The sequence below is a fragment of the Phyllostomus hastatus genome, unplaced genomic scaffold (genome assembly GCF_019186645.2).
Source record: "Phyllostomus hastatus isolate PE091 unplaced genomic scaffold, TTU_PhHast_1.1 phas_scaffold_555, whole genome shotgun sequence".
NCBI classification, from domain to species: domain Eukaryota; kingdom Metazoa; phylum Chordata; class Mammalia; order Chiroptera; family Phyllostomidae; genus Phyllostomus; species Phyllostomus hastatus.
Window position 1 is genome coordinate 3,513,039 of NW_025334036.1, and position 24,855 is coordinate 3,537,893.

Here is a 24,855-nt window from a genome sequence, read left to right on the forward strand (position 1 = left end):
ACTTCTTCCTCTCTCATCCTTTCTCATCCCTGCTCTCTTCTCCAAGTGGGCAGTCGCAGGGCGGGCTCCCGGATCTCTCTGGAGTTTTTGGTCAGGTAGGCTGACCGGACAGCTTTGGAGACATGCGGCCACTCTCCCTCCAGAGCTGCTGGTCCTGGGGTACGCTGGTGGGACGGCGGAGGTGAGCATCAGCACCTTATCCAAGTCCAAGGCCAGCGGTCGTCTCAGTTCAGAGGGGCTCTGGCAGTTGACCTGGGGTTGAAAACGCACCAGTCCTTGTGGTTCAGTGGATCGAGCGGCAGCTTGCAAACCAAAGGGTCACCGGTTCGATTCCCAGTCAGGGCACATGCCCGGGTTGCAGGCCAGGTCCCCAGCAGGGGACGAGTAAGAAGCAACCACACATTGACACCCTCTCTTTCTCCTTCCCTTCCCCTCTCTCTAAATTAATAAAATCTTTAAAGAGAGAGAGAGAATGAACTGCATGGTTTAGTCGGTTGGCTCATCCCAACAAAGCGAGAGGTGGACGGTTTGATTCCAGTCAGGACAGGTGCCTGAGCTGTGGGCCAGTCCCAGGTTGGAGGACATGCAAGAGGCAACTGATGGGTGTTCTCTCTCCTTCTCTTTCTCCCTTTCTGCCCCTCTCTATAAAAATAAATAAAATAAAATCTTTAAAAACAATGACCAACACCATTTAGTACCTTTATCTATTTAGTACCTTTATATATATACATATGTATATATATTTCCTCACTGTCTATTTCAACACTCATATGTAAATACACTACATTTTAAACGTGGTTACAAGCACACCAAACTTTATATCCTTTTTCTTTTTCCTTTGCCATAACATTATGGCAAGCAAACACGTTTCAAAAGCACTTGGGCTTTGCAAGCGAGCGTGGGCTTTGCAAACATTTCTGTCAGCCACCAGCACGCAGCTGCAGCTGTAAGAACGCAGGCACTTTCTCCCCAAGACAGAAGTGGTGCCAGTCGGGAGAGCTTTGATCTCCAGTCAGTAAACCAAACTGTCGTAAATGTAAACAGACTGAAACTAGGGCCCAACCACTTGAAAAAAAAAAAAAGTAAGACACTCCCCTACATTGCTATTGGGTGAAGGAAGAAATACAGTATATAGGGACAGATACTTAGAAGGCCTTGAAAACCAGAACGCCACGTCATCAAACCTATGGGAGACAGCTGGTATTATTCTCGTTGCCTTAAATGCTTTTATTATTAAAAAAGAAAGAAAGGGAATAAATCAAGCATTTAGCCTGAGATCTTAGGGAGGGGGAAAAAAAGCAAAAAGAATAAAAAAAACAGGCCCTTAGGAAAACAGGAAGGAAAAAAAACAGTAAAGGCAGAAATAAAGGAATTTAGGAAATAGCACAGTGAAATTAGCAAATATATCTAAAAGCTGATTCTGTTTTTAAACAAACCATAAAGCAGACTAAGCTCTGGCAAATCTATTTGAGAAATAAAAGAGAAAAAATAGAAATGAAACATTGCAGTCGATAGATTTTTTTAAAAATAAAAAATGGATGCACAGGAACCTCAGTTACAGGAATGTGTTTCTGAGTGTGTCTATGTTGCCAATTGAGAAAAAAAAAATCTGTGATCATTATCAGGGCATTGCCCCCTCTACTCCCCAAAAACACTGGTCTCAAGTGTTTTTGCCAGGTAATTACTTCCGATTTGATGATGCTAATAATGCTGGTCTGCTCCATGCCTCAGCACAAGATGGAGAGGCTGCCGATTCCTCCTACAAAGCAAAATAAGCCTGGTATTAAACGTGACAAAGAGGCCATATTAAAGAGTGAAAACGCTATGTCGGAAATAGAATTCAATACCGTATTAAATAAGGCATCCACCATAACCCAGGGGGGCAAGGGGGCGGGGCTGGGGGGGGCTCGTCAATAGGAGAGAAGCTTAATATAGCAACTGCGTCACACTAATGGGTTACAGAAGCAAAAGCCATTGATTCCAATATATGCGTGGGGGAGACTGATTGAAATCAAACAGCCATTTCTGCCTAATCAATATGCCAAAAAAGGGAACAGAAGGGGGCATTGTTAGCATGCCTGAGAGTATCTATTTCAAACCAATATCCACGGTTGGGACTGACTGGGGAGCAGTCAAGGCGTTCCTGCCGGAACCAGGGACAGCACGGGAGGCCGGCCGGCCCCACCCCTGCCGAACGCGGCTGCTTAAATACTGGTCAGCGTGGTGATTCGGAAGCAGAAATGTATCGTAAAGAGGGAGGAAGGGCGACCGTACGTACAAGTTATACCAAGCCCAGAGCTAGAGGCGGATTTCCAAAGTTGTTTATTATTTTTTTAATAAGAGTGCTCTTTTTAAAAATATTTTCTTTATTTATCTTTAGAGGAAGAAGGGAGGGAGAAAGAGAGCGAGAAACATCAATGTGTGGTTGCTGGGGGTCATGGCCTGCAACCCAGGCATGTGCCCTGACTGGGAATCGAACCTGTGACGCTTTGGTTCGCAGCCCGCGCTCAATCCACTGAGCTACGGCAGCCAGGGCTTGCTTATTATTTTTTAAATCTTCATCCAAGGGTATGTTTATTGGTTTGAGAGAGAGAGAGAGAAGAAACTTCAATGTGAGAAACATCGATCAGTTGCCCCCTGCATGTACCCTGCCCAGGGATCGAACCTGCAACCCAGACATGTGCCCTGATGGGGAATCAAACCCACAACCCTGTGTGTGTGCGTGTGTGTGTGTGCGTATTTGAAAATACCAAGTTTTTTTTCAAACTGGAAGGCCAAGGTGTGCTCCACGAGGTCTAAGACCAGGTCAATTCACTGCACGACGGATGCTGTCCGGAATTAATATTTGTTGAGCACGTGACTGAACGCAACGCAAGTTTTCAAAGCACAATACCAGTTTTCACCTTTTGTTTGTTTGTTTATTTTTAAAGATTTTACTTATTTGTTTTAGACAGAAGGGAAGGGAGGGAGAAAGAGACGGTGAGAAACATCCATGTGTGGTTGCCTCTCCTGTGCCCCCCACTGGGGACCTGGCCCACAACCCAGGCATGTGCCGGACAGGGAATTGAACCGGTGACCTTTTGGTTCACAGCCTGCGCTCAATCCAGTGAGCTACACCAGCCAGGGCTATAGTGGCCTTTTTCTTCTGATTAAACCAGCCCGTGCTTGGGCTGGTGTAAACGGAAGCCCGTGTCCATCTGCAGGAAGCCAGCAGCGTTTCAAAGGAGGTTGAGGGCGGTTGAGGATGATGGGTTCTGCCCTCTCTCCTGAGCCCTTGTGAATCTCCCATGGACAGAGTGCTGCAAACAAAGCTCAGCCTCCCGGAGCCCCTCAGGCCGGCCGAGTGCGGTTGAGTGTAAATGCCAAGAACACTGAAGAAACTCAAAGGCCTTACTTTCTGTTTTTAAGAGAGAGGAGAGGGAGGTGAGATGACCGTGGAAAATTGAACGCGCCCCTCCCCCCCCCAAAAAAAGTGGCCATTAAGAAATCACGTTTCAAATATTAGGAAAAGGCAAATTTGAGGCTCTCCTACCTATGAGGAAAATCTCCCTCCAAGAGGAAAGAGATCCATCTGCATTTTAAATCCTGAAATTTAGGAACACTCTCGTGCATTCTGAAGCCGGCAGCACACAGAAGTACGGGTGTCGTGGACCGGAACTGTTCTGCAGGGTGTTACCTGGCCAGCGGGAGCTGGGTGCGGACCTTGAGAATAAGGCTGAGAGACTTTTATAGTTTGACGTTGCAGTGACAACACCCAAGTGGGTGATTGGCAGCTGCCTCTGGAACAGGGCGGGGGGGAGGGGGGGGACCAGTGTGGGCGTCCTGTACCCCCTGCGGCCAGGAGCTGCCTCAAGGGATTCGAAGAAAACGGATCCTCCACCCCAGGGAGTTTGGGAAGCGCTGGGCGTGTTACCGGCAGCGGGAGTTTGAGCGGCAGCGGGAGTTTGAGCGACAGGGGAATCGGGGGAGAGGTGGGAGACCCTCGGTCCCAGCAGACCTGTCCCTGCAGACGGGAGGCAGCTGCCACGCCAGCTGGCCGCTCTATGTCGAGCCCCTCCACGTGTCCCCTAGGACTCGAGTGAACCCCAGGAGGAACGCATGGGCCCGCCGGGCAGCGAGACGGCTCGAGACCCGGCCCCGGGATCTAGCCAGCCCTGGTCCTGACCACTGGGGCTCTTCCAGCACGTGGCCTGGTCCACTCCCTCTCTGTCTTAACGCCTCGGGACTCAGAAAACCGGGAGTGAGCCCTGGCCAGCGTGGCCCGGTGCGCTGCAGCGGGGTCCCCGTACACGGAAAGGTCCTGGGTGTGCCTGCTGGTCAGGACGCACGCCTGGGTTGTGGGTTCGGTCCTAGGTCCGAGAGCGTGCGAGAGGCGGCTGATCGCTGTTTCTCTCCCTGCGGAAGGGCCCTCGCGTCAGACGGGAACGAGACGTGCACACCGGGGGCTCGACGCCCATTGCGTGCCCAGGAGAGAGGAAGGGTTCTTTGGGTTGCTTTGTCGACGGTACTTGAAAGAGTGGATTGCATTGTGCGTCTCCAGGAAGTTGCCAGCTGTCCTCCCATTTCCGAATTACTGTGTGTGTGTGTGTGTGTGTTTTCTGTTTTCTGTGCTTGTGCTGCTGCTGCAGCCGCCGGGGTTGTCAGGAAACAGCCCTTGGTTTCCTGCTGATTAAGTCAGTTCCCGGAGGGTCCTCCCTAGAGCAGCCAGGGGGGCCTGGCCTGCGGGGCCCGGCCTTGCTCTGGCTCTGCCTGGGGCCCCAAGGCTCCGCCCTCCTCAGGCAGGTGCATGTCCTCTGCGCACCTGGCACCTGAGGGGACTCAGGCCTCTTTCAAGTCCCCTCCCCCCAGGTCGGGCCTAAGAGGTTTTGGTCGCCTGCACTGTGAGCCCTCGGAGAGGATGCCGTCAGGTCCCCTGCCCCTTCGGAAGAGGCCTGAAGGCAGAAAGGGCCCCAGGCTGAGGTCTCCGAGCCCAAGATTTCTCTGCAAGTCCAGAGGGCCCCCGTCTTTGATCTTCAGAAGGAAGGTTCTAGAGGGTGGAGGGGCCGGTAGAGTGTTGGGATTTGGGGTCCCTGGCCTGTGAAGGGCCAGCGGAGGAGCACGGCACTGCCAGGGGAGGGGCCTGGGCTTGCCATGGCCACGAGGCCATGATCTCAGCCCCAACACCCTCACTCCCCGCTGCAGGCTGTCGGCGAGGAGCGAGGAGCCGAGACTCCCGCAGAAGGGGCCCAGCCGCTGGGGGACAGGCTCTCCGGGTCTCCCGGGAGCGGGCAGGTGTTTTGGGGCCGGCCCTCGGTCTCAGCACGCCCCACCCTCCCTGCGCGCGGGGACTCGGCCTGGGCCCCGCTGTGCCGAGCGCGTGGACGCCCGCCCAGCCCCTCACGGGCTGCATCCATTTCCCCGGAGTCCGCCCGGCCCTGCAGCCGGGGCGGGAAGCCCGGCGCCCGCTCAGCCCTAATGGCTGAGTCAACAACGCCGGGGGGGACGCGTGTTTGGTGAGCAAACAGGGCGCAGCCGCGGAGCCGCGGAGCCGGACCGCTCACTGCCTTCCCGCTCCCGCGTTTCCAGCTGCGCGTCCTCTGCAAAGGTCACCGAGGCCCGCTCCTTCGAGTGGGAGGCCTCTTGTTGGAAAGGGAGTGAGGGTTTCAGGGTGGGGGCAGCGGAGCCGTGGAACCCAGGCGGGTCCTCCTGGGCCCGGGGCCTGGGGTGCGGGGACGGCAGGCACCCCAGGGCTCAGCGTGCCCTACCCTTGCGAAAACCCAGCGGCAGGCAGCATGGGGCGGCTTCTTGGTAACATAGCGACCAGCATCCAGACCAGCCGCGTCCTGAGACGTGCCCCCCGCCCCCCGCCCCCCAAGCCGGCTTTTGTCCAGGGCTGGGGTGACTTCTGCTTCTCCTTCCTGCCCGTCTCTGCCCTGCGTCTCCCGTTCCCTGTGAACTCGGCCAGCCTCCAGCCAGGCCCTCCCTCCCATTCCTTCTCCTTTCTCCCCCCCCCACCCCCGCTCCTTCTCCACAGCTCTCTTCCTCTTTCCATCTGTGTTTATTGGAGAAAAACCCTTCCTGGGTCCTCTGTGTGACATTTCTCAGCCACGTGCGCATGGTCCTGTTTGATTTTTCACGTCCCTCCTCGGATACCGAAGCCTCTGGCCGGAGTGGCTCCGGCGAGCACCTCCCCCGCACCCCTGCCCCGAGAGGGACGCCCCTTCGGTGGCCTCTGGCTCCGTCCAGATGGTCTCTGTCCACTGGGAGCCTGGGATGGATCCTCATTGTTGGCCGCTGTCACTCACCACCTCCCCCCAACTCAGCTGCCAGCCCTCCTGGCCGCAGTGGAAAGCAAGCTGGCTTCCTTCTTCCTCGTGACACCCCAGGAGCCCGGGGGGCAGACCTGGTGGTCCGAGTTCCCGGGGACAGGCCTGGGGCCGGAGGCAGGGGCTGTGAGGGGGTTAAACAGAGAAGCCCAGGGGGTTATCTGCCCCGCCCCGCCCCCCCACCCTCTTTGCACTGTCACCAGAGGATTTCCACAGCAGCCGCTGCGTGTCCCCTCTGCGTGAACCCCTCCTCTGGTTTCCCCCCTGCCCGTGCATGGCACCCAGGCCCTGTGTGAGGCCGCCAAGGCCCTGCCCTCCCGCAGAGAGGCTGGCCCGGGGCGGGGGGGGTGGCAGGCTGTGGAAAAGACACTGGAGCCACACCTGGGAGAACGCTAGGGGTTTGGGAGGTGGAGAGAAGGAGGCGGGGCCCTTACAAGGAAGGGCTGGCCCGGAGGCCAGCCAGAAGGTGGACATCGGGAACGGCTGGGAAGAGGGGGCCGTGTGACCCTGGTGAAGTCCAGCCCTGCTCGGAGGCCCTGGCCCCTGTGGGGGGTAGCGCCCCACCCTGGTGTGCCCGCCACTCACCCGAATCACCCACGTCGCTGGGGGCGGCCCCACCGTGTGTGTTTGCGTCTGCTCCCTCTGTGCCCCCCAGTCCCAGGGACACCCCCCGCCCCGGGCGCTTGCACCTCAGGAAGGCGGCAGGAAGCAGCTGCCGGGCCTTTCCACGGCGGGGATGCGCTGGCATTCCTCTCCGTGGGCGGGAAGGCTGCCCTGCTCCATCCGCCTGCAGCCCTTGACCAGGGCGAGCCGCGTGAGCAGAGAGGGCCCCCCCCGCCCCCGGGAGGGTCAGCTGGAAGGGACCCGGTTCAAAAGAGGAGACTGAGGCTGGATCACCAGCCAGCGCCTCATTTTCCGCATTGGGCCGCGTGGTAACCAACTGAAGACGGGCCCGTCACCCTTACAGAACAAGTCACAGCCAGCCGGCACGGTCCCTTCCCTCGTAACCTCTGGTTTGGAAGACGCCAGGTGTGGCAGCAAAGCGGAGAGCCTTCCTCTGGATGCTCCCGTGGTTACCGCTTCACCGCGCTGCCTCCGTCTCACTCGCTTTCCAGCGGTTCTGCTGTATCACTTCCAAGTGCGTTACGGGGCCGGGGGCGCGATGGTTCGCCCCTAAACCCTTTGCCGAGGACATTTCCCCACGGAATCACAACCCGATCATCGCAGCTGAAACGGGACCCGTCGTTAGTAACGCCATCTAAAAGGTGGTGCTGTTCAAATCCCCCCCAGTTCGCTTGAACCAGCCCGACGCAGAAAGGCTCACGCGCCGGCGTTGGGTGGGGGTTGCGCTTCCTTAGCGTCTTCTAACCTAGATCGATGCCCCTGCTCTGTGTGTGCGACATGGCTTTGAAGAGGCCAGCAGGCCGGCCGTGCCCGAGAACGGGCCGATGGGCCGTGGCGTTGTCTGAGGACGTTCAAGTTTGCAGCGTTGGGAGACTCCCCCCATGAGTTGCTTCATTGTGTCTGAAACAACCCTAAGGTGACAGATACAGTTGAGAGTATCTCCTTTGTCCCCTGAGTGAGTCATAGGATGTCTCGTCCCGCCCCCACCGAGAAGAGGAGGCTCTAGTAACAGTATTTATAAAACGTTGCAGCAGACCGGAGGGTTATTTCAGTTGACTGCACGGCCAGCCGAGCCCTGGCTAGGCTTGGGCAGGCGTTCTCCTCGTGCCGCGGACGAGTGGGATTCTGGGAGGCCGGGCTCGTGCCCTGGTCTGCGGCGTTAGAACCGGACCGGAGCCCGGCCCCTCGGGCCCTCGCTACCCGCCCTGGGCCTGGCTGCGGCGGCAGCTGGGAGACGGGGCGGAACAGATACCTTGGCAGTGCTCACCCCAGGGCTGGCTCGATTACAGGGCGGCGGCGGCACCGAGCCCCAGCCCTGCACCCAGCCCGTGCAGCACTGAGCGCTAGACTGAGAATATTGAATGTGCTCTAACCTGTCTCGGTGACTCCGAGTCACGGTGAGGAGTTTAGTCACTGAACCGTGTCCCGAGGTGCTGGAACAGCTTGCTCCACCCTGCCGGCTCCCAGGCTGCCATTTGGTCATTTTTCCTCCTGCACCCGAGGAGCGGGCAGCTGTCACCGCCCCCTCCAGCAGCCCTCCCGCCTCCCTGCTCCTCCTCCGGATTTGCATGTTGCCTCTGCCCGGGCTCAGAGGGAGGGGCTCTGTCCCCACCGCACACGAGGGGTGCTGCTGCTCTTCCATGTGTCAAGGTCAAAAGCCCTAGGGGAAACATTGTAACATCCAGCAGGCGAGGCTGGTGGGAACGTGAGCGTGCGTGCGTGCGTGCGGGAGTGCCAGAGCAGGCTGGAGGGCACTTCGGGGGCATCGGGACCACGTGGCTGAGAGGCCGTGCAGGCTCCAGCTGGGCCGTGTGGTGACGGGGGCCCAGGGCCCAGGCCCGCACGCCGGCCGAAAACCACGCAGCCGAAGTCGGATGTCAGTAGATACAGCTCAGCGCTGCAAGCGCGTTTGGTCTCTCGCTGCCTTGACTGGAAGGACACGCTCTGCAATAATCCACAAAACAGACAGAGTAGGCTCACCGGCCAGGTGAGCGGGAAGGCTTCCGGCCAACAGAAGGCAAATTAGCGGCTACGTTTTTTAGGGAATCAACATTTTATATGCGGGTTTTTGACTGCATGGGGGTAGGGGTCGGCACCCCACAGCTCCGGGCTGTACAGTGACTCCGCGAGTGCCTCCTCTGGAACGGCTTCCCGGACCCCCCACGTGCCCAGGGCCCCCCCTCCTCTGGGCCCCCCGCCCCCACCCCCGTTCTCCGGTCTTGTCCTCACACAGCCCAGCTCACGCTAAACTGGAACCCTCGCTTCCTCGCCTGTGGCTCCCACCCCACGGGGGGCCCTGGAGTGCGGGGCTGGGGCTTGCTCACGCCCAGGAACGCGCCGGGGGCCGGTGGTCCTCCGCGGGCGGGCGCTGGAGGTGCACTGGCTGGGATCTGCGTCTGCCGGGTTGAAGTGCAAGGGCCACGTGCTCCCAGTGGTTCAGCGACATTCCTGACCCTGCGCTCCCCCCCCACCCCCGCCCCCGCCCCGGGCGTTTTCCCGCGTCTCTGGTCTCGGCTTCCTGGTTGGGCTTGGGGGGGCCCTCCTGGGCCTGTTCCAGCTCAGAGGCATCCGTTCCCAGAGGCAGGGTGTCCTTCCCGGGATCCGAGGGGTCCACAGCCCTCTCCAACACACACACAGCCCCCTCCACACACGTCCCCCGCTAGACCGGCCTCCAGCCTCTCCGGGCTCCGGCCGCTGGCTGGTCCCGCTCCCTTGAACGTGCCAGCCCAGGCCGCCGCGCTCCGCACAGACGGACCGCTCGATCAGTCAGTCAGTCAGTCAGTCAGCCCGCCAGCCTTCCCCCACTCCGCCTCTCTGTCCCCAGGCTCTTCCCCGGCCAGCGTGGGGCGGTCCCCAGGAAGAAGGATCCTTTGCGTCAAGGTGGCCTCGGGTCAGGTTCCGTCTTGACGGGCCGAGGATTGAGAGACGCAGGAGGAGTAAGAGAAGGAGAGGCCTGGGGGCGGGGGCGGGGTGGTTCGCCCGGGGTCCCGGAGGGACGTCCCGGGAGCCTGTCGGTGACTCGGCTGAGCGCCCGGTGTGGGCAGGGGCCGCTGTCCTGTGCGCCGGGCCCAGCCCACGGGACACCCCCGGCGACGGCTGATGCCGGAAGGGCGGAGGCCGCACACCCGCGCCTGTCCTCGAAGAGGCACCTGGGGTTCTCCGGGGACCCCCGTCTGTCTTGGAATCGCTGGGGCCTTAGCTAACTCCGGGAGGTGCCTGTCTGTGGTGACAGCAAGCCTCGGTGCCCACCGACGCCCCTGCCTTGTAAGGACACCGATGGGACAGTCGGCAGCCAGGGCACAGGGCCCGAGCCGTCGCTGGAGTGGACACCCGTCCTGGGCCCGTGAGAGTGTTGTTCGTTCCGCACGTGCTGAGCGCCGCCCTCACCCCCGCCCCACCTGGACACAGGCCCCGCAGCTGGAGGGCGGAGGGGGCGGGGCCCAGCCTGCAGCCGGAATGGCCCCTGCGCTCAGACCCGCCCCTGCGCCCTCGCACCTGGGCACCTGGGCGCTGGGCCGTCCGCCAGAACAGACCAGAGGGCCAGGCCCCTGGGGGCCAGCTGGCCCACAGCGCCCCCGAGGGGCGGTGTCTCTCCGCCTTGGCTCGCCCAAGGCCAACGGGAGGGAGGCCGCGGCCAGGCGGCCAGGTGGCCAGGCCGGGCCCCTGACGTGACGCTGATGGCCGCCAGCGCCTGTCCCCTGCTCCCCGAGGGGGAGCCCTTCCCTCGGGCATGAGGCGCATTTCGGGGCAAGCCTTTTAAAGCCGCTCTCGGGGGCTTCTGCCGCGGAACCGAATGTGTGTTCCGTCGGGATCAGCGTGCCGCTCGGCCTCGCCCTCCCTCGCCCCCCCCCCCCCCGCCAAAGGAGAGCAGGGGCAAGGGGGAAAAGGTCCGCATTGTCGCCGTGATTGGCACCTCCCGTGCATGCGGGGTCGCCGCGCGCGCGGGAGCTGCTCCTTTTCAAGCCCCCCTCGTCCCCGGGCCGGCCGCATTCACGCCGGGACGCGCTTTCTTTCAAAGCCTCTGTCTTCCTCTCCCCTTTGTAGCTCGGCTCGCGGCCCCTCCCCGCTCCCGCCTTTTATTCTCGGCTCCGCCCGCTCCCCCGGGACCACTCCTCTCCTCTCTTCCCCCGCCCTCCTTTTCTTCTTCTTCTTCTTCTTCTTTTCAATCCCTCCCTCCTCTCCCCCCCCCCTTTTTTGCCTTTTTCTGTAACTTCTTTTTTCTTTTTCTTTTTGAATAGCGCTTCTGTTTTCCAGGGACGGGCCAAGCAGAGAAGTAGGTTTATTTGAGGAAGGGAGAATGTGAGTGTTTGCATTTTTCTCCAGGGCTCTAAATGTGTTTAAAAAAAAAAAATCACCACGCGGGAGGCTGGTTTCCTGTGGCCCCGGCACCAAGAGGGAAGGGAACCGGTCACCGCCGGACAGGAGGGGCGCGTGCACCCCAGGCCGGGTGTCCTCGCTGAGGAGCCCCACGGGGGTCACCCGGGGCAGCCGCAGGCGGGATTCAGACATGGTCCTGGGGGCCGTCTCCCTTTCTGCCCAGGCTTAGGGTGGCCTGGACATGAGGGGGAGGGTCAGAGGGGGACGAGGACCCCCAAAACCTGCCTCCTCTGGGGGGAGCCGGGCCTTCGCGGCCGTGGAGCTGAGTGGGAGGAAGAAAGCCTGGTTCACACACAGCACGAGGCCGGCCGGGCCAGGCCTCCGGGGCGGGGAGGGCCGAGAGCACGGCGGCCAGACAGGAGGGATCGGAAGTGGCCAGGGACCCGAGGGGGCGGCGATGCCTGGAGTTTACACGGGGGCGGGTGGGGGGTCAATGGGAGTTTCGACGGCTGGGGAGGCCGCAGGCCCCGGGCAGAGGCCAGCACCGGGGAGAGAGAGGAAGCCACACACGGGAGGAGGGTTTCTTCGAGGAAGCCCCCGCAGGAGGGGGCCCCAGAGGCCCAGGCCTGAGCCCCCGGCCTCTGGCAGTATGAAGGAGGCCGAGGAGGGGCAGAGAGAGGGCAGCTGGGAGCGGGAGGAGGCGGGACCTGAGCCTCCGTAACCTTCAAGGGGACAACCAACCGAGCCTCAGGAGAGGGGACGGCGAGCAGAGGCCACAGAGGCCGTGGCCGTGGGGCTGGACACCGGTGTTCGGGGGGTGGAGAGAAGGCAAGAAGTTAAGCGGCGCTAGGGGCTGCCCCGGGGCGTGCGTGGAACAGAGGCTGGGTGGGCCCAGGCAAGAGAGGGTCCCTTCCGGACCCGGCTCTTCTCTGGGCGGGAGGGGCCTCAGGCTGCAGGTCTGGGAGGCCCTTCGCCCTCCTCGGAGCACAGGGCCGAGGGCCAGGGCTGCACCTGCAGGCCCCGGGCCGTGGGAGCTGCAGTCTAGCCCAGAATCGCCCAGGGTCCCTCGGGAGCATGTCTGGGAAGGAGCCCTGGGGTGTGAGTGGCGGGGGGACTGGAGTGAGAGTCCCAGGCCTGGTGGTCTGGACTCCAGGAGCCTGCGAGGGCGAACCCCAAGTCTCCACCCTCGGCCACGCCCTGCCCCGCCGGCCCGCGGTATCGTCCAAGTATGAATTGAATCCGTCCACAGGTGTGGACGGGATACAGCTCGGTGCACAGCCCCGTGACGTGGATAGCCCCACACAAAGGCCGGTCCATCTCCCGCCCCTCAGAGCACAGGGCATGGAAGGAGGGGGGCACTATCCTCCCCAAGGGAACCTGGAGGGGGCAGCGCCTGTCCCAGGACAGGTGGGACGGTGCGCAGGCTCCCAGGCGGTGACTGGGGCCCGGGGAGAGGCAGGTCTGGGAAGCGGATCTGAACCCCCTCAAAGAGTTGCAATCCATTCAGGGGACCCCCATTGAGCACCTACTGCATGCCTGTTTGGAGGATGACACACTCTTTGGAGGACAGGCCGGGGCTCTAAGAGGCGGGGCGGGGTGGGGGGGGGGCTGTGCCCTCCCTCTGGGTCTGGTGACTGAGACGGGGTGAGCTGTGGGTCAGGGCAGCCGGGGGTGTGGTTGGCTGCCTGGGGATCCGTTTTCCGGGGACGGCACCTGGACAGCTGGGGAGCAGGTGCATCCTTGCGGCCGCGCCAGGTGGGGCAGGCCACCGCCGCCCTTCCTGGCCCTACCTGCTTCTCGGGCACCTGCTGGCAACCCTGGAGGCTGCTGGAGCAGGCCTGGCTGCCCGGCAGGTTTTTCCGGTTTGGGCAAGAACGCCTCCGTACACCCCATTAAGCACCCACAGCGGCCCTGGAGATGAAAGGCAGCCCCCCCTCTGGGGGCGTGGGGCGGGCTGGGTCTGCATTTGGGAGCAGGCTTTGGAGGCAGACAGGTTTCCGGGGCTCTGTGTCCAGGGTGGCAGAGGACAGAAGCCGGGGGTGGTCAATCCCCCTCCACGGATGGGCATCAGGAGGCCTGGCTCCCCCTGTAACTAGCTTTGTGGCCCCGGGTGCGTTCAGAGCGCTGCCAGGTTCTGCAGCAGGCACCTGGCATATTCTGCTGGGCACCGCCCTGTACACGTCGTGAGACGAAAGTGGCAGAGGTGGGATTTGAACTGTGGGCCTTCGGGGGTTCCAGAGTCTGGGCTCTAAACAGGTGCTTCTCGTCCTGTTTCTTAAATTACCGTTTGTAACCCTTGCAGACTGATCTTGTATCAACCCCACCTGGATGCCAAGAGCAGCGTGCAATTGCCGTGAGTTGAGAGCAGTCCCAGGGAGCCTGCTCTGAAGGCGGCCTTAACCTGTCCGGGCCTCGGTTTCCTTCTGTGCAGGACGGCAGTGAGGGTGGGAGCGCCGGCCACCCGGACAGCGGTCCGTGTTAAAAATTAGCGCCCGTAGTGTCGGCCCAGGCTGGCTCGGTAGCTCTCCGGACAGCCAGCCAGCCTGTGTGCTCCGGTCGGGGTTCTGTGACCTGGGGGACGAGAGGTGGCGTCGTGCCCGGGAAGGGCTTTGTAAACCGTGGAGGGCTGTGCCCGGGTGAGCGGGTGTGCTCCTCGCCCGGCTCATCTTTGAGTCCCAGGGGAGCTGACGTTCCATCCAGGGCTTGGGCCCCAAGCGCACCCGCACTAGGCCCCCCCCGACCAGCCCTCGCCGCCCCACAGGTGGGCACGCAGGGGCTGCCGCCCCTCCTGTGCATCTCATCCCTCTGCTCTCTCTGTGAAAGTATCGTTCGTGAGGCGGCGGAGACGTGCGTCTCCGCGTTGCTCCCGCCTGCAGCTGACGGCGGCCTGCGTGGACGGCTGTGTCTGCGTCTGTGTGTGCGTGCGCCTGTGTGTACACTGTCAGCCCAAACGCTCCGCCAGCTGTCCCTCCCCCCCGGAGACCCACGGCGGCATTACGTGAATGAGAGAGGCATTCTGGACGCCTCTCCTGGCATAAATCCGTCCTCGCCTCGGGTGTGTGGGTGACTGCAAAATCAATGTTGATTACGACAGCGGCAGCTTCATGAGGCGGCGGCGGCGGCGGCTGCCAAGGACCGAGGCCTGGGATGAATCACCACGCCGGCTGCTGGGCGGGCAGGGAAAGGGCTCGGCGCCCAGGCCACACTCCTCGCCTGGCTGGTCCCCCTGGGCACACCTCTGTGTTCCCACTGCCCGGCCTTGGTGCAGGGAACACCACCCATCACGCTCCCAACAGCCCTGGGAAGTGGGCACCACGATCCCATGCCCCAGAAGGGGAGACTGAGGCACACACAAACCCACGTGTCGGGCTGGGGCCAGATGCCACCATGCGTGCTGAGCCTCGGTTGCCTCCCACGTGCCAGTGGACACGGAAGAATGTTCTGACTCCTTAACGCTTAAAAAGGGGGAAAAAAAAGCAGCAAAGTGACTGGGTTCTCTTGTGGTACCCCGCATGTTTATTGCTTGTTTCCTGTCTGGTGTTTTGCTCCGCTGTTCCGCGGTTCTTGTCGCTCTGACCAAAATGTGAGGTCCCCGAGCGTGGGGATCTTTGCGCCCCACCAGCAGCCAGCACCAGCCTGGCCCCTGGGAGGGACAAGAGTGATAAAGATACTGTAATAATAGTCGCTTCCGGTCACGGAGCCCTTGCTGCGCACCGGCCTCCTTGTTTCCTGCACTGCCTCGGTGCCGAGAGCAGAGCGTCTAGGTCAGGTCCAAGGACCCCACCCGTCCGCCGCTCTGCCTTCTGTGCCTTGGTTTCCCCTCCTTCCCTGTCAAGGGGGCTTTGTCTCCCATGATCCCATGCTCTGTATCTGTGACCTCATCGGACACAGGCCCGGCCTGACCGACGCGCTCCGTCCAACGTGGGTCCTTTGTACATCGCTGTCCCCGCCTCTCGGGCAAGGAAACGGAGTCCCCGGAGGGTTGAGGGACTTTCCCCGGGCCACACGGCTCCCCCCGGGGCAGAGCTGGGTCCCTCTCCTCTGTGTCCTGCTCCTGGGGTTCCTGGGGTGCTAAGCCAGGCTTTTAGGGGGGAAGCGGAGCTGCTGTGTCCTTGGCACGTCTGTGGGCTCCAAAGGCCTGGACGCCGGGCCTCGCCATATGCGGGGGGCGGGGAGCCAGGACTTCCAGGGAGGGGATCCCACGCGAAGGTGCTTCCTCTTCTCAGAGGCAGCTTAGGGTCACGGCAACGAGTGACTTTGGAAGAACGGGTGGATCTCACGGTCCCGTCTGGAGCGAGAGGAGCCGGGACCCTGGGCAGCCGCTTGCTGTGTGTGCCGAGGGCTGAGGCCTGGGTTTCACCCCCCACCCGGCAGGTGGGGTGGCAGGGGCTGCGGGTGGGTGGGCTTCCCTGGAGGGCAGGGAGCTCCAGCCACGGTGGCACTGAAGGGTGAGGCTGGGCCTCGCACCCACCCTCTGGGTTTTGTTCTGGCTTCGTCCTGAGGGGCCTGCAGCTCGGGCTCGGGGAAGGGAGCTGAGCCCCCTGGGGTGCCGTTGCCCCCTGGGGTGCCCTGTAGCTCCCCTCTGCCGGTTGTAGGTGAGATCAGTCCAGAGCCCGCACGGTAGCACGCAGGGGGTCCATTCCAGGATTTCTGACTTGACCCTCAGGGATGACCCGAGAGAAAGGAGGCTGGGACTGAGCTGGAGAGGCCGGGCTGATGCAATGGCGTACTGCGTGCGTGCGTGTGTGTGTGCGCGCGCGCGCGCGCGCGTTTTCCCTCCTTCCTTCCATCTTTTTTTTTTTTAAGCGAGAGATAAATAAATGTCGCCCTGAGATGACAAGAGAACATTGAAGGAGATGAAAGGAGAGGAAAAGGGAGTGAGAGCCCAGCAGCAAAGGACAGAGGGGCCCTGGGACCGTGCGCTGCGAGGAGGGGAGAGATGAAAGAGGGGGAAGATGGGAACGCAGGACCGAGCAGCGGAGCGGAGGATGGGGTTGCCACGGAAACGGGAGGAGGGGAGGCTGGAGGGAAGAGGCTGAGGGCGCCGCACGCACGCACGCACGCACTCACGCATGGGGCTGGAGGCCCGCTGGACGGAGCAGGGAGGGAGCCACGAGGGGCTGGCTCCCGGGGCGGAGCCAGGCCCCACTGTGGGGAAACTGAGGGCAGCGGGGGAGGAAGACACGACGCGGAAAGCGCATCCGTGCGTGGACCTGGCAGGGTGGAGGGAGCTGGGTCTGGGGCCTGGGCGGGCCTGCAGGCCCTGCCTCTGTCCCAGCCTCAGTTTCCACTGCTGGGAAACACAAGTGGGGCTCCCCAACCCAGAGGGCCGCCGGGAAGCCTCATCACGACACCTGACCGAGGTCCGACCCGACAGAGGCGCCTGGTGCTCCTTCACTGTGGTTCTTGTCTTCGACCCGTGAACTTGGGAGCCCGGGTTTTGTCAGTTTTTCCCCTGTTGGATCAAGCTGGTAATCACTGGGTCCAGCGTCCTGAACCTGGGTGGGAGACAGAGGTGCTTTCTCGCCCGTGGGGCGGAGCCTGCCTGAAACTGCCCCTGGGCCCAGGCACTGGACCTGAAGCTCAGGGAAGGCATGAGCAGGGGCTGCTGGGTGGGCTCCTGGGCCCGGCCCCAGCCCCCGGGACTCCGTGCAGCCAGGGGGCGGAGGCACGTCTGGGGCAGAGGCCAGCAGCTTTGCAGAAGGCTCAGGCCAGGATTTCCCCCACGTCTCATCCACCCACCCATCCATCCATCCCAGGCCTCAGTGAGGACGTGGGTTCCTTTCCCCTTTCCTTCTCGTAGGGCCCACTCTGCTCACCTCTGACCCGGAAACGGATGCAGTTGTGAATCAGTGGGACCGCACCAGGGTTCTCCAGAGAAATGGAAACGGTAGCATTGATATACACACACAGACAGAGAGATTTATTTTAAGGAATTGGCCCCCACGACTGTGGGCGCTGGCAAGTCCAAAACCTGTAGGGGGGGGCCGGAAACTCGGGCAGGATTCCTGGGATAAGGTCTTGAGGCAGAATTCCTCCTTATCTGGGAGATTCCAGTCATTCTCTTAAAGCGTCAACTGCTTGGATGAAGCCTGCTGGAGTTGGGAAGGGTAGCCTTCGTTCTTTGTGGTCGGCTGGTTGCAGGAGTTAATCACGTGTACACAGGAGCTCGGGGCGTCACCTAGATGAGTGTTTGACCAACCGCTGGGCACCGCAGCCTGGCAAAGTCCCACGCGACTTTAACCTGACCCTCCCAGGCCGTGGAGGGCGCCCTCACCCTGCCCCAGAAGCTGCACCTGATCCTCCGGCGTGAGGATTCTCACCCGCTGCAGGGAAGGGCAGTCCCGGCAGCGCGATCAGCCTGTGCAAAGGCCCTGAGGCAGGAAACAGCCATGGGGCGTGCAGAGGAGCAGGAGACTTAATGAGGGGGTCAGGTGGAGCCTGGTTGGGGGACTTCACCCTACTGGACATGAGGCTGAGGGTGGGCATTCTAGTCCCTGCTTCGCCGCCCCACTGTGTGGCCTTGGACCTGTGTCTTCCCTTCCCTGGGCCGCAGAGACCCTCAGGCCCCCGTGTGGTGTGTGGGAGGGTGGCTCAGCAGGTCTGTCCACAGAGAAAAGGGGAAGCTGGGGCAGAGAGTCCTCTGAAGAAGAGACACGCCCCCGCCCCCACGGCCCCTTCCCCTGCAGAAGTGAGACTGAGGTTTGCACAAGCCTCCAGCTTTTGCTTTCGCTTCCCCTTCCCGTCTGCGGACGTGAGCAGAGCCTGCCCTGACGTCTGCACGGAGGAGACAAGGAGGGCAGGGCAGTTTTGCCGCACGTGGACGTCCCACGGGTGACTTCACAGACGTGTCCAAACCTGGGACCTCCTTTCCCCTCTCGGGGCCCAGGTCCCTGCCCCACCCACTCCAGGTTTACCTCCTCCGGGAGCCTGAGGCTCCGGGGGGGGGGGGGGAAGGGCCCCGAGACACCCAGACATGCGTGCACACACGCACACCAGCAGGTCAGCTCGCGCCAGGGCAGAAAGGGAAGCAGGAGCCAGATCCCAGAGGTCTTGAGTGACAGGAGGAGGAGCGGGCCCCTCTGTTGTCAGCTCTGTGGGGCCCTGACTGCCTCTTCCAGGCCTCCTGCCACCCAAAGGTCGCCCGGTGCCTCAACTGTTGTTTGCACCCACTCTGGGCCGCTCCCTGAGCATGGGAACTTTATTTTGGTCCCTGCTGTGTCCCCACGACCAAGACTGGCACCCAGCAGGCACCCAGTAAATGTGTAGGGAACCAGTGATCCGGCGGCAGAACCGGTCGTCGCACCCTCTGGGTCGCCGGGGGGGGAGTCCAAGCCAAGATGAGGGGCTCGGGGGCCACCCTGCCCTCCCACAGAACCCCTGCTAGGCCCCTCCAAGGCAGTCATCAAAGGACATCCAGGACCGTGTGCTTGGTGACACCCCAGGCAGCGGCCCGGAGACCTCCCATGTCTCCAGCGGGCAGTGGGAGTTAGCCGAACAGGCAGAACCCGCTGGCTCTGCCTTCAAAATGGTTCCTGTCCCGCCAGCCCCGAGGCCAGCCGGGGCCGGAATGCGCCAAATACCCGCGCTCTAACCCGCTGTCCACATTCTGGGGACCCCGGCCCCCCACAGGTCCCTGGCCCTCCCCTGCTGTCAGAGCCAGGGGTGCCTGTAGGGGTTTCAGTGAGAGGAGGTGCGGTCACCAGCGGAAACCCTCAGGGGCCAGGCGACCTGCCCAAGGTCACGCAGCAAGTCACTGATTCGTGTGACAAGCGCACGCGTCAGTGTTGCTAGCAGGAGAGGAAAGAGCGGCGGGAGCTCTGGGCCCTGCCTGGGTGAGGGAGGCTCTCTGCTGGGCCTCAGCCCTGACCCGGCCTCTGGCCCCTCCCCGGGGGCTGGCCGCCCTCAGGCCCCGCTGCAGGCTGGAGGGGGAAGGGGGCCACGCGGAGCCCTGAGAAACGGGGCAGGCCAGGGCTGCGGGTCACACCACACGGCCTTCCTCCCTCTGCACTCGCTCCTTACCCTCCCCCTGCCCGTGCTTTTGTTTCTTGGCCTCCACAGCCTCTTTCTCTCTTCCTCCCTCCCTCCCTCCCTCCCTCCTTCCCTCCCTCTCTCCCTCTGCTGTGGCCTCCCTTCCCCCATTCCTAGTTCACGTCTTTAAACGGTAATCAGGCACCTATTCCGTTTCCTCTGTTTCCCTGCTTTTGCCATTTCCTTCCTCTGCGCCCAGGGGATGGTGGGCTCCCCGCTAGGAGGCCAAGCTGCACCCGAGGACACCCCTCCCCTCACAGCCAAGGGCCAGTCTGAGCTCCCCTTGCCGTGGACATTGTGCAGAGCTTTTGTTCTGAGCCCACAGCACCAGCGGCCAGGCGAGGCCCACCAGCGGCCAGGCGAGGCCGAGCTCCGAGGACAGTGCCGCAGGGGTAGCCCCAGGCGGAGGACAGAGCCCGTCCTGGCACGCGGGGGGTGAGAGCGTGGCCGACCCTCCAGGGCCTCAAACGGGGGTGCTGTTGCCTGTGCGAAGGAGCCGGACGAGGGGTGAGTGGGGGGCCAGGAAGGTGGCCCAGGAGGAAGAGGAAGCGTGACATGGGGCTGCAGAGTCCCCGGCTTCCCACTAGTCACTTCCACGTGTGCCGGAGAGAACGCGCATGCGGGGTGCGGGCAAATAAGAGGCCCTGTGCCTACCTTCTCTCGCGGCCTCCGTCTCAGCAAGCAGAGCCCTCGCTCTGCGCACGCGCGAGCACAAGCGCATGCGCACGCACATGCGCACGCACAGACGCACATGCGCGCGCCCGGCTGCCCCGGCGCAGGCATGGACGCAGGGTGGCCCCTGGGAGCGGAGACTGGGCTCCCGGCCGGGACGTGCTGTCCCAGGGTGCACAGACGGTGGAGCCGGGCAGCGAGCCCGTGCTGCCCCCGCCCCCGCCCCCACCCCCACCCCGTGAGGTTGTTTCATGGCGAAGTGGCTCACTGAGCGTGGCACTCCATGATGGAGACCTAGCGCTGCCACCCGTGTGTGTGGTCGACGGTTGGCAGCTCTGTGTCCTCTCCCCCACCCCCAACACTTGGGCACGAATCCCTTAAGAGCAAGGCCCTGGACACGTCCCCTTGCACACCTGGGACAGGCTCCTAACACAGAAACACCCTCTCCTCAGCCTCAAAGCCACGGCCACCTGCCTGTCACCCTAGGGAGGGGACACCTGGTTGCCGGAGGGGGGGGGAGCAGGCTTGGCTTGTGCGGGGCGGGGGGGTCCTGGTGTTATCGTTAGGAACAGCCCTTTCACTCTAGATGGTCCCACCTAACAGAGAGAGTGAGTCACACGATGACCCTCCCTGGAGGGGACCATTCCAGACATGGGCTCCGGCCCCCACAGGCAGGTGCTGGCCCATTTTGTCCCCAGCTCATCTGCCGGTGGAGTGACCTTTGTCTTTGCCTCTGTTCCCTGGAGGCGGTTGCCAGGGGAGGGGCCGCCAGGGGGAGTGGGGCCCAGGAGGAAGGGACAGGGAAGGGGACTGACATTCACACTGGCCTCATCTCCCTCCCCACCTCGTGTCAGGCATTTCATAGAGACGGAATAGAAACTTGGGGCCGTAGAGACAGAACAGGGACCTTAGAGATGAGGAAACTGAGACTCAGTGGGAGGGGACCTGCCTGGGCTACAGAGGGGCCACATGCAGATTGAACTCAGAACTCAGGGCCAAGTTCCCAGCACAGAATCCACTGCTGAGGGCCAGTTCCTCCCCTCTCCCTGCCCACTGGCCTTGCCCCTGGGGAAGTCTGGGAAAAAAGCTGGGCTGGTCATCTGCTCAAACCCACGGCAGACACGAGGGCGCCGCTGGGCGCTGCGTGAGACCGGTCGAAGGGACAGGGCCCCCGCCTCTCCGCCTGCACCGCCAAGCACAGGGCCCGCCCGAGAGCAGGGATTTAGCAAATAGTGTTTGGTCCCACCAACGAGCAGGTGAGAGTTCTGTTTCCAGAGGTGGTCTGCAGTCTCCCAAACCTGTGCTGAGCTGGGGGCCCCAGAATGGAGATTCCTCTTAGCTCTGTGGCTTTCGTCAGCAAAGGCTCCTTCCAGAGACCTGGGCAGCGGAGAGCAGTGCTGCTTCGTATCTGTGAGGGCGTCCCGAGGAACTGAGCTCCTTCCCCAGAGTGACAACGAGGTCACAGCCCTTCCAAGAATAGGGTTTTCATCCCCACTTTTAGATGGGGGGACAGGCGCAGAAGTGACTTTGAAATAACAGCGCTTAGTCGCTTGCATGTGGCAGTGAGGACCTGAGGCTAAGCTGCCCCTCCTTCCTAACGGGGCTGGGGGTGCGCCCCTCCAGCCTGTTCCAGACGGGCTCGACGGAGCCCCGAGTCCGAGGTCCCTTCCATCGGACCCTTTCCACGAGAGCTCCGCTTCAGGCCTAATGGTTAAGTCTTTCGAGTCTGTGTCGAGGAAGCTAAATTCCTGTCTCGGGGATTTTATTTTTAGCCGGCTTCAGGAAGGGGAGGTTCTGCTGGCCTGCGGGGGGTTGGAGGGGAGACGCCAGGCCAGGGCCTGTTTCCTGAGGAAGGATCGCCGCTGGGCCGAGCGCCAACTGTGGCCCCATTTCGGGGGGAGCGGGCGAGGCAGGCAGGAGCCACCCCAGGAATGGCGTGCCTCCCATGCGCCCAGTCCTGAGCCGGGAGTGAGGGCTTCCATCTGGAGTCTCCAGCTCAGGCCGTGGCACTCCCACATCCGGGCACTGCTCCTGCGAGCTGTCGCCCCTGGAGGCCAGGAGAGGCCGGCAGAGGGCACCGGGCCGCGGAGCAGGGCAGCGAAGCCCCAGGAACAGGTGGAATTTGAGAGCGGAGGCTGCTGGTGGGAGGAGCCAGGAGCTCAGCGGGGTTGGAAACTGGGTGCGAAGAGTGGGAGCCCCAGGAGACGCCCACGCGCTCGCTCGGGGTCTGCGCCTGGACAGGTGGGCGCGTTGGCTTTTTAAAGGACGTTCTAGGCCTCACAGGGAGGGAGGCTGAGAAGCTGGGGGCCAGCGCCCCCTTCAGACAGTTGCCTGAAACAGGTTCGCTTTTGCCCAGCCCTGCTTTCGAATCCGATCTCGCGTGGCATCCCAGCCCGCAAATCAGAAAACAAAATTTTATTTTTCATCCGTACACGTTTGGACATTTAATTGCGTCACATTGAAAACTAGGACCCGTGGGGACCTGGTCACTGAATGTCGGGGTGACCGGTGAGGTGGAAGCCACTGCGGGAGGTCGGCCTTGGCCCTAATTGACATGTGCATTGTTTGCAAAACCGAAGCCCCTCCTCATTCGTATGGACAGGCCGTCGCACGTGGTGACAGTCGTGTGACACCTCACCGTGGTCTCAAGGCCCCGGCAAAATCAATCACCTTGGCAACCACGCCGGTGGGGCCGCGGAGTGCGTTGGAATGAGGTGCGCTGCGTATGCGTGGGGGTAGACGGGTTTTCTAACATCGGCTTTTAAGAATAGAGGAGTCCTTCCTCCTTGTGGTTTCTTCATCAGGAGGACGTGCAGGGCGTGCTTTGAGAACCGCTCCGCCTCCCTGTTTTACAGACGCGAAGACTGAGGCCAGCAGGGGGAGGGGCCGGGCAGGCTGGCCCAGGATCCCGCAGGGAGATGCGGAGATGGGCAGAGACACGAGGAGGGGGAGGGGTGGTCCCTGCTCCCTGTAATTACGTGTGCCCTGCGCCCCAGGCAGGAGTAATTTGGGGTACCCACACACCCCAAATTAGCCGATCCCTTGCTGACTACGTGTGTCTGTCTGTCTGTCTGTCTGTCTGTGCAGCAGCGAGCCCGCAGCACTAACGCGCCCTTCTCCCCTCCCCCGCAGCGATGCCCTCCTAGCCAGCCGCCCAGGGATGGAGGGCTTCATGGACTCAGGGACACAGACGGACGCCGTGGTGGTGCTGTCCTTGGCTCAGGCTGCCGTGCTGGGCCTGGTCTCGGAAAATGAGCTCTTCGGAGCCACCATAAGCGCCGAAGCCTTCTACCCGGACCTGGGGCCCGAGCTGTCCGGGGCTTCCATGGGGGAGCCCGGGCCCCCGGGCCCCGACGTCTACCAGCTGGCCTGCAACGGGCGGGCCCTGGAGGAGCCCGCGGAGGAGGAGGTGCTGGAGGTGGAGGCGGCCTTCGAGAAGCACACCCGGCGGAAGACGCGGCCGCCCGTGCGGCTGGTGCCCAAGGTCAAGTTTGAGAAGGTGGAGGAGGAGGAGGAACAGGAGGTCTACGAGGTGTCCGTGCCCGGGGACGACAAGGACGCAGGCCCCGTGGAGGCGCCGGCCGAGGTGGTGGGCGGCGGCTGCGAGTCGCTGGTGCAGAGCAGCGCCGTCAAGATGATCGACCTCAGCGCCTTCAGCCGCAAGCCCCGGACGCTGCGGCCCCTGCCCCGAGCCCCGCCGCGGCCAGAGCTGGATGTGGCCCCCTACGACCCCCACTTCCCCGACCCGGCCCGGGACGGCTTCCCGGAGCCCAGCATGGCGCTGCCAGGGCCCGAGGCCTTGCCGGCGGAGTGCGGTTTCGAGCCGCCCCCGCTGGCGCCCCTGAGCGACCCCGAGGCCCCCACCATGGAGTCCCCCGAGCCCGTGAAGCCGGAGCAGGGCTTCGTGTGGCAGGAGGCAGGCGAGTTCGAGGCGGACGCGGCGGGCTCCACGGTGGAGCGCCACAAGAAGGCCCAGCTGGACCGGCTGGACATCAACGTGCAGATCGACGACTCCTACCTGGTGGAGGCGGGCGACCGCCAGAAACGCTGGCAGTGCCGCATGTGCGAGAAGTCCTACACGTCCAAGTACAACCTGGTGACGCACATCCTGGGCCACAACGGCATCAAGCCGCACTCCTGCCCGCACTGCAGCAAGCTCTTCAAGCAGCCCAGCCACCTGCAGACGCACCTGCTGACGCACCAGGGCACCCGGCCGCACAAGTGCCAGGTGTGCCACAAGGCCTTCACGCAGACCAGCCACCTCAAGCGCCACATGCTGCTGCACTCGGAGGTCAAGCCCTACAGCTGCCACTTCTGCGGCCGCGGCTTCGCCTACCCCAGCGAGCTCAAGGCCCACGAGGTGAAGCACGAGAGCGGCCGCTGCCACGTCTGCGTCGAGTGCGGCCTGGACTTCTCCACCCTGACGCAGCTCAAGCGCCACCTGGCCTCCCACCAGGGCCCCACCCTCTACCAGTGCCTCGAGTGCGACAAGTCCTTCCACTACCGCAGCCAGCTGCAGAACCACATGCTCAAGCACCAGAACGTGCGGCCCTTCGTGTGCACCGAGTGCGGCATGGAGTTCAGCCAGATCCACCACCTCAAGCAGCACTCGCTCACCCACAAGGTACGGCTGCTGCCCCCGTGCACCTGCGTGCGTGCGCCTGCGTGCGCCTGCGCGCCCCTGCGCCTCCCCCGGGCGCTCGGCCGGAGCCGGGGCCCCGCCCCCTCCTGTCCATCACCCCGCGCTTCCCAAAGCAGCGGGCGAGATTCTTCAGGGCATCCTAGACGTGGTTCGCAGGGGAACAGTTCCTGTTTTTCTAGTGACGTTTATGAAAAACATATAATGGAGAGTAGTTGTCTTTTAAATAATCAAACCTGACTTACTTAAAAAGTTGGGGTTTTTTTT

The 24,855-nt window shown here is 62.5% G+C and overlaps 1 protein-coding gene across 6 annotated transcripts in view; it reads left to right on the forward strand.

The window, feature by feature from the left end:
- The window catches only part of ZNF710 (zinc finger protein 710), a 51,308-nt gene that overhangs the window by 18,070 nt on the left and 8,383 nt on the right, over positions 1-24,855 (forward strand). For 4 of the 6 annotated variants that reach the window (XM_045824813.1, XM_045824811.1, XM_045824812.1 and 1 more), the window contains one exon: positions 23,082-24,573. In XM_045824813.1, the coding sequence (XP_045680769.1) occupies positions 23,110-24,573 (1,464 nt within the window). In that variant the 5' untranslated portion in view covers positions 23,082-23,109. Of the gene's footprint in view, positions 1-19,500; positions 19,785-22,091; positions 22,191-23,081; positions 24,574-24,855 lie in introns of those variants that run through there. The other 2 variants (XM_045824814.1, XM_045824815.1) reach the window with 2 other exon arrangements.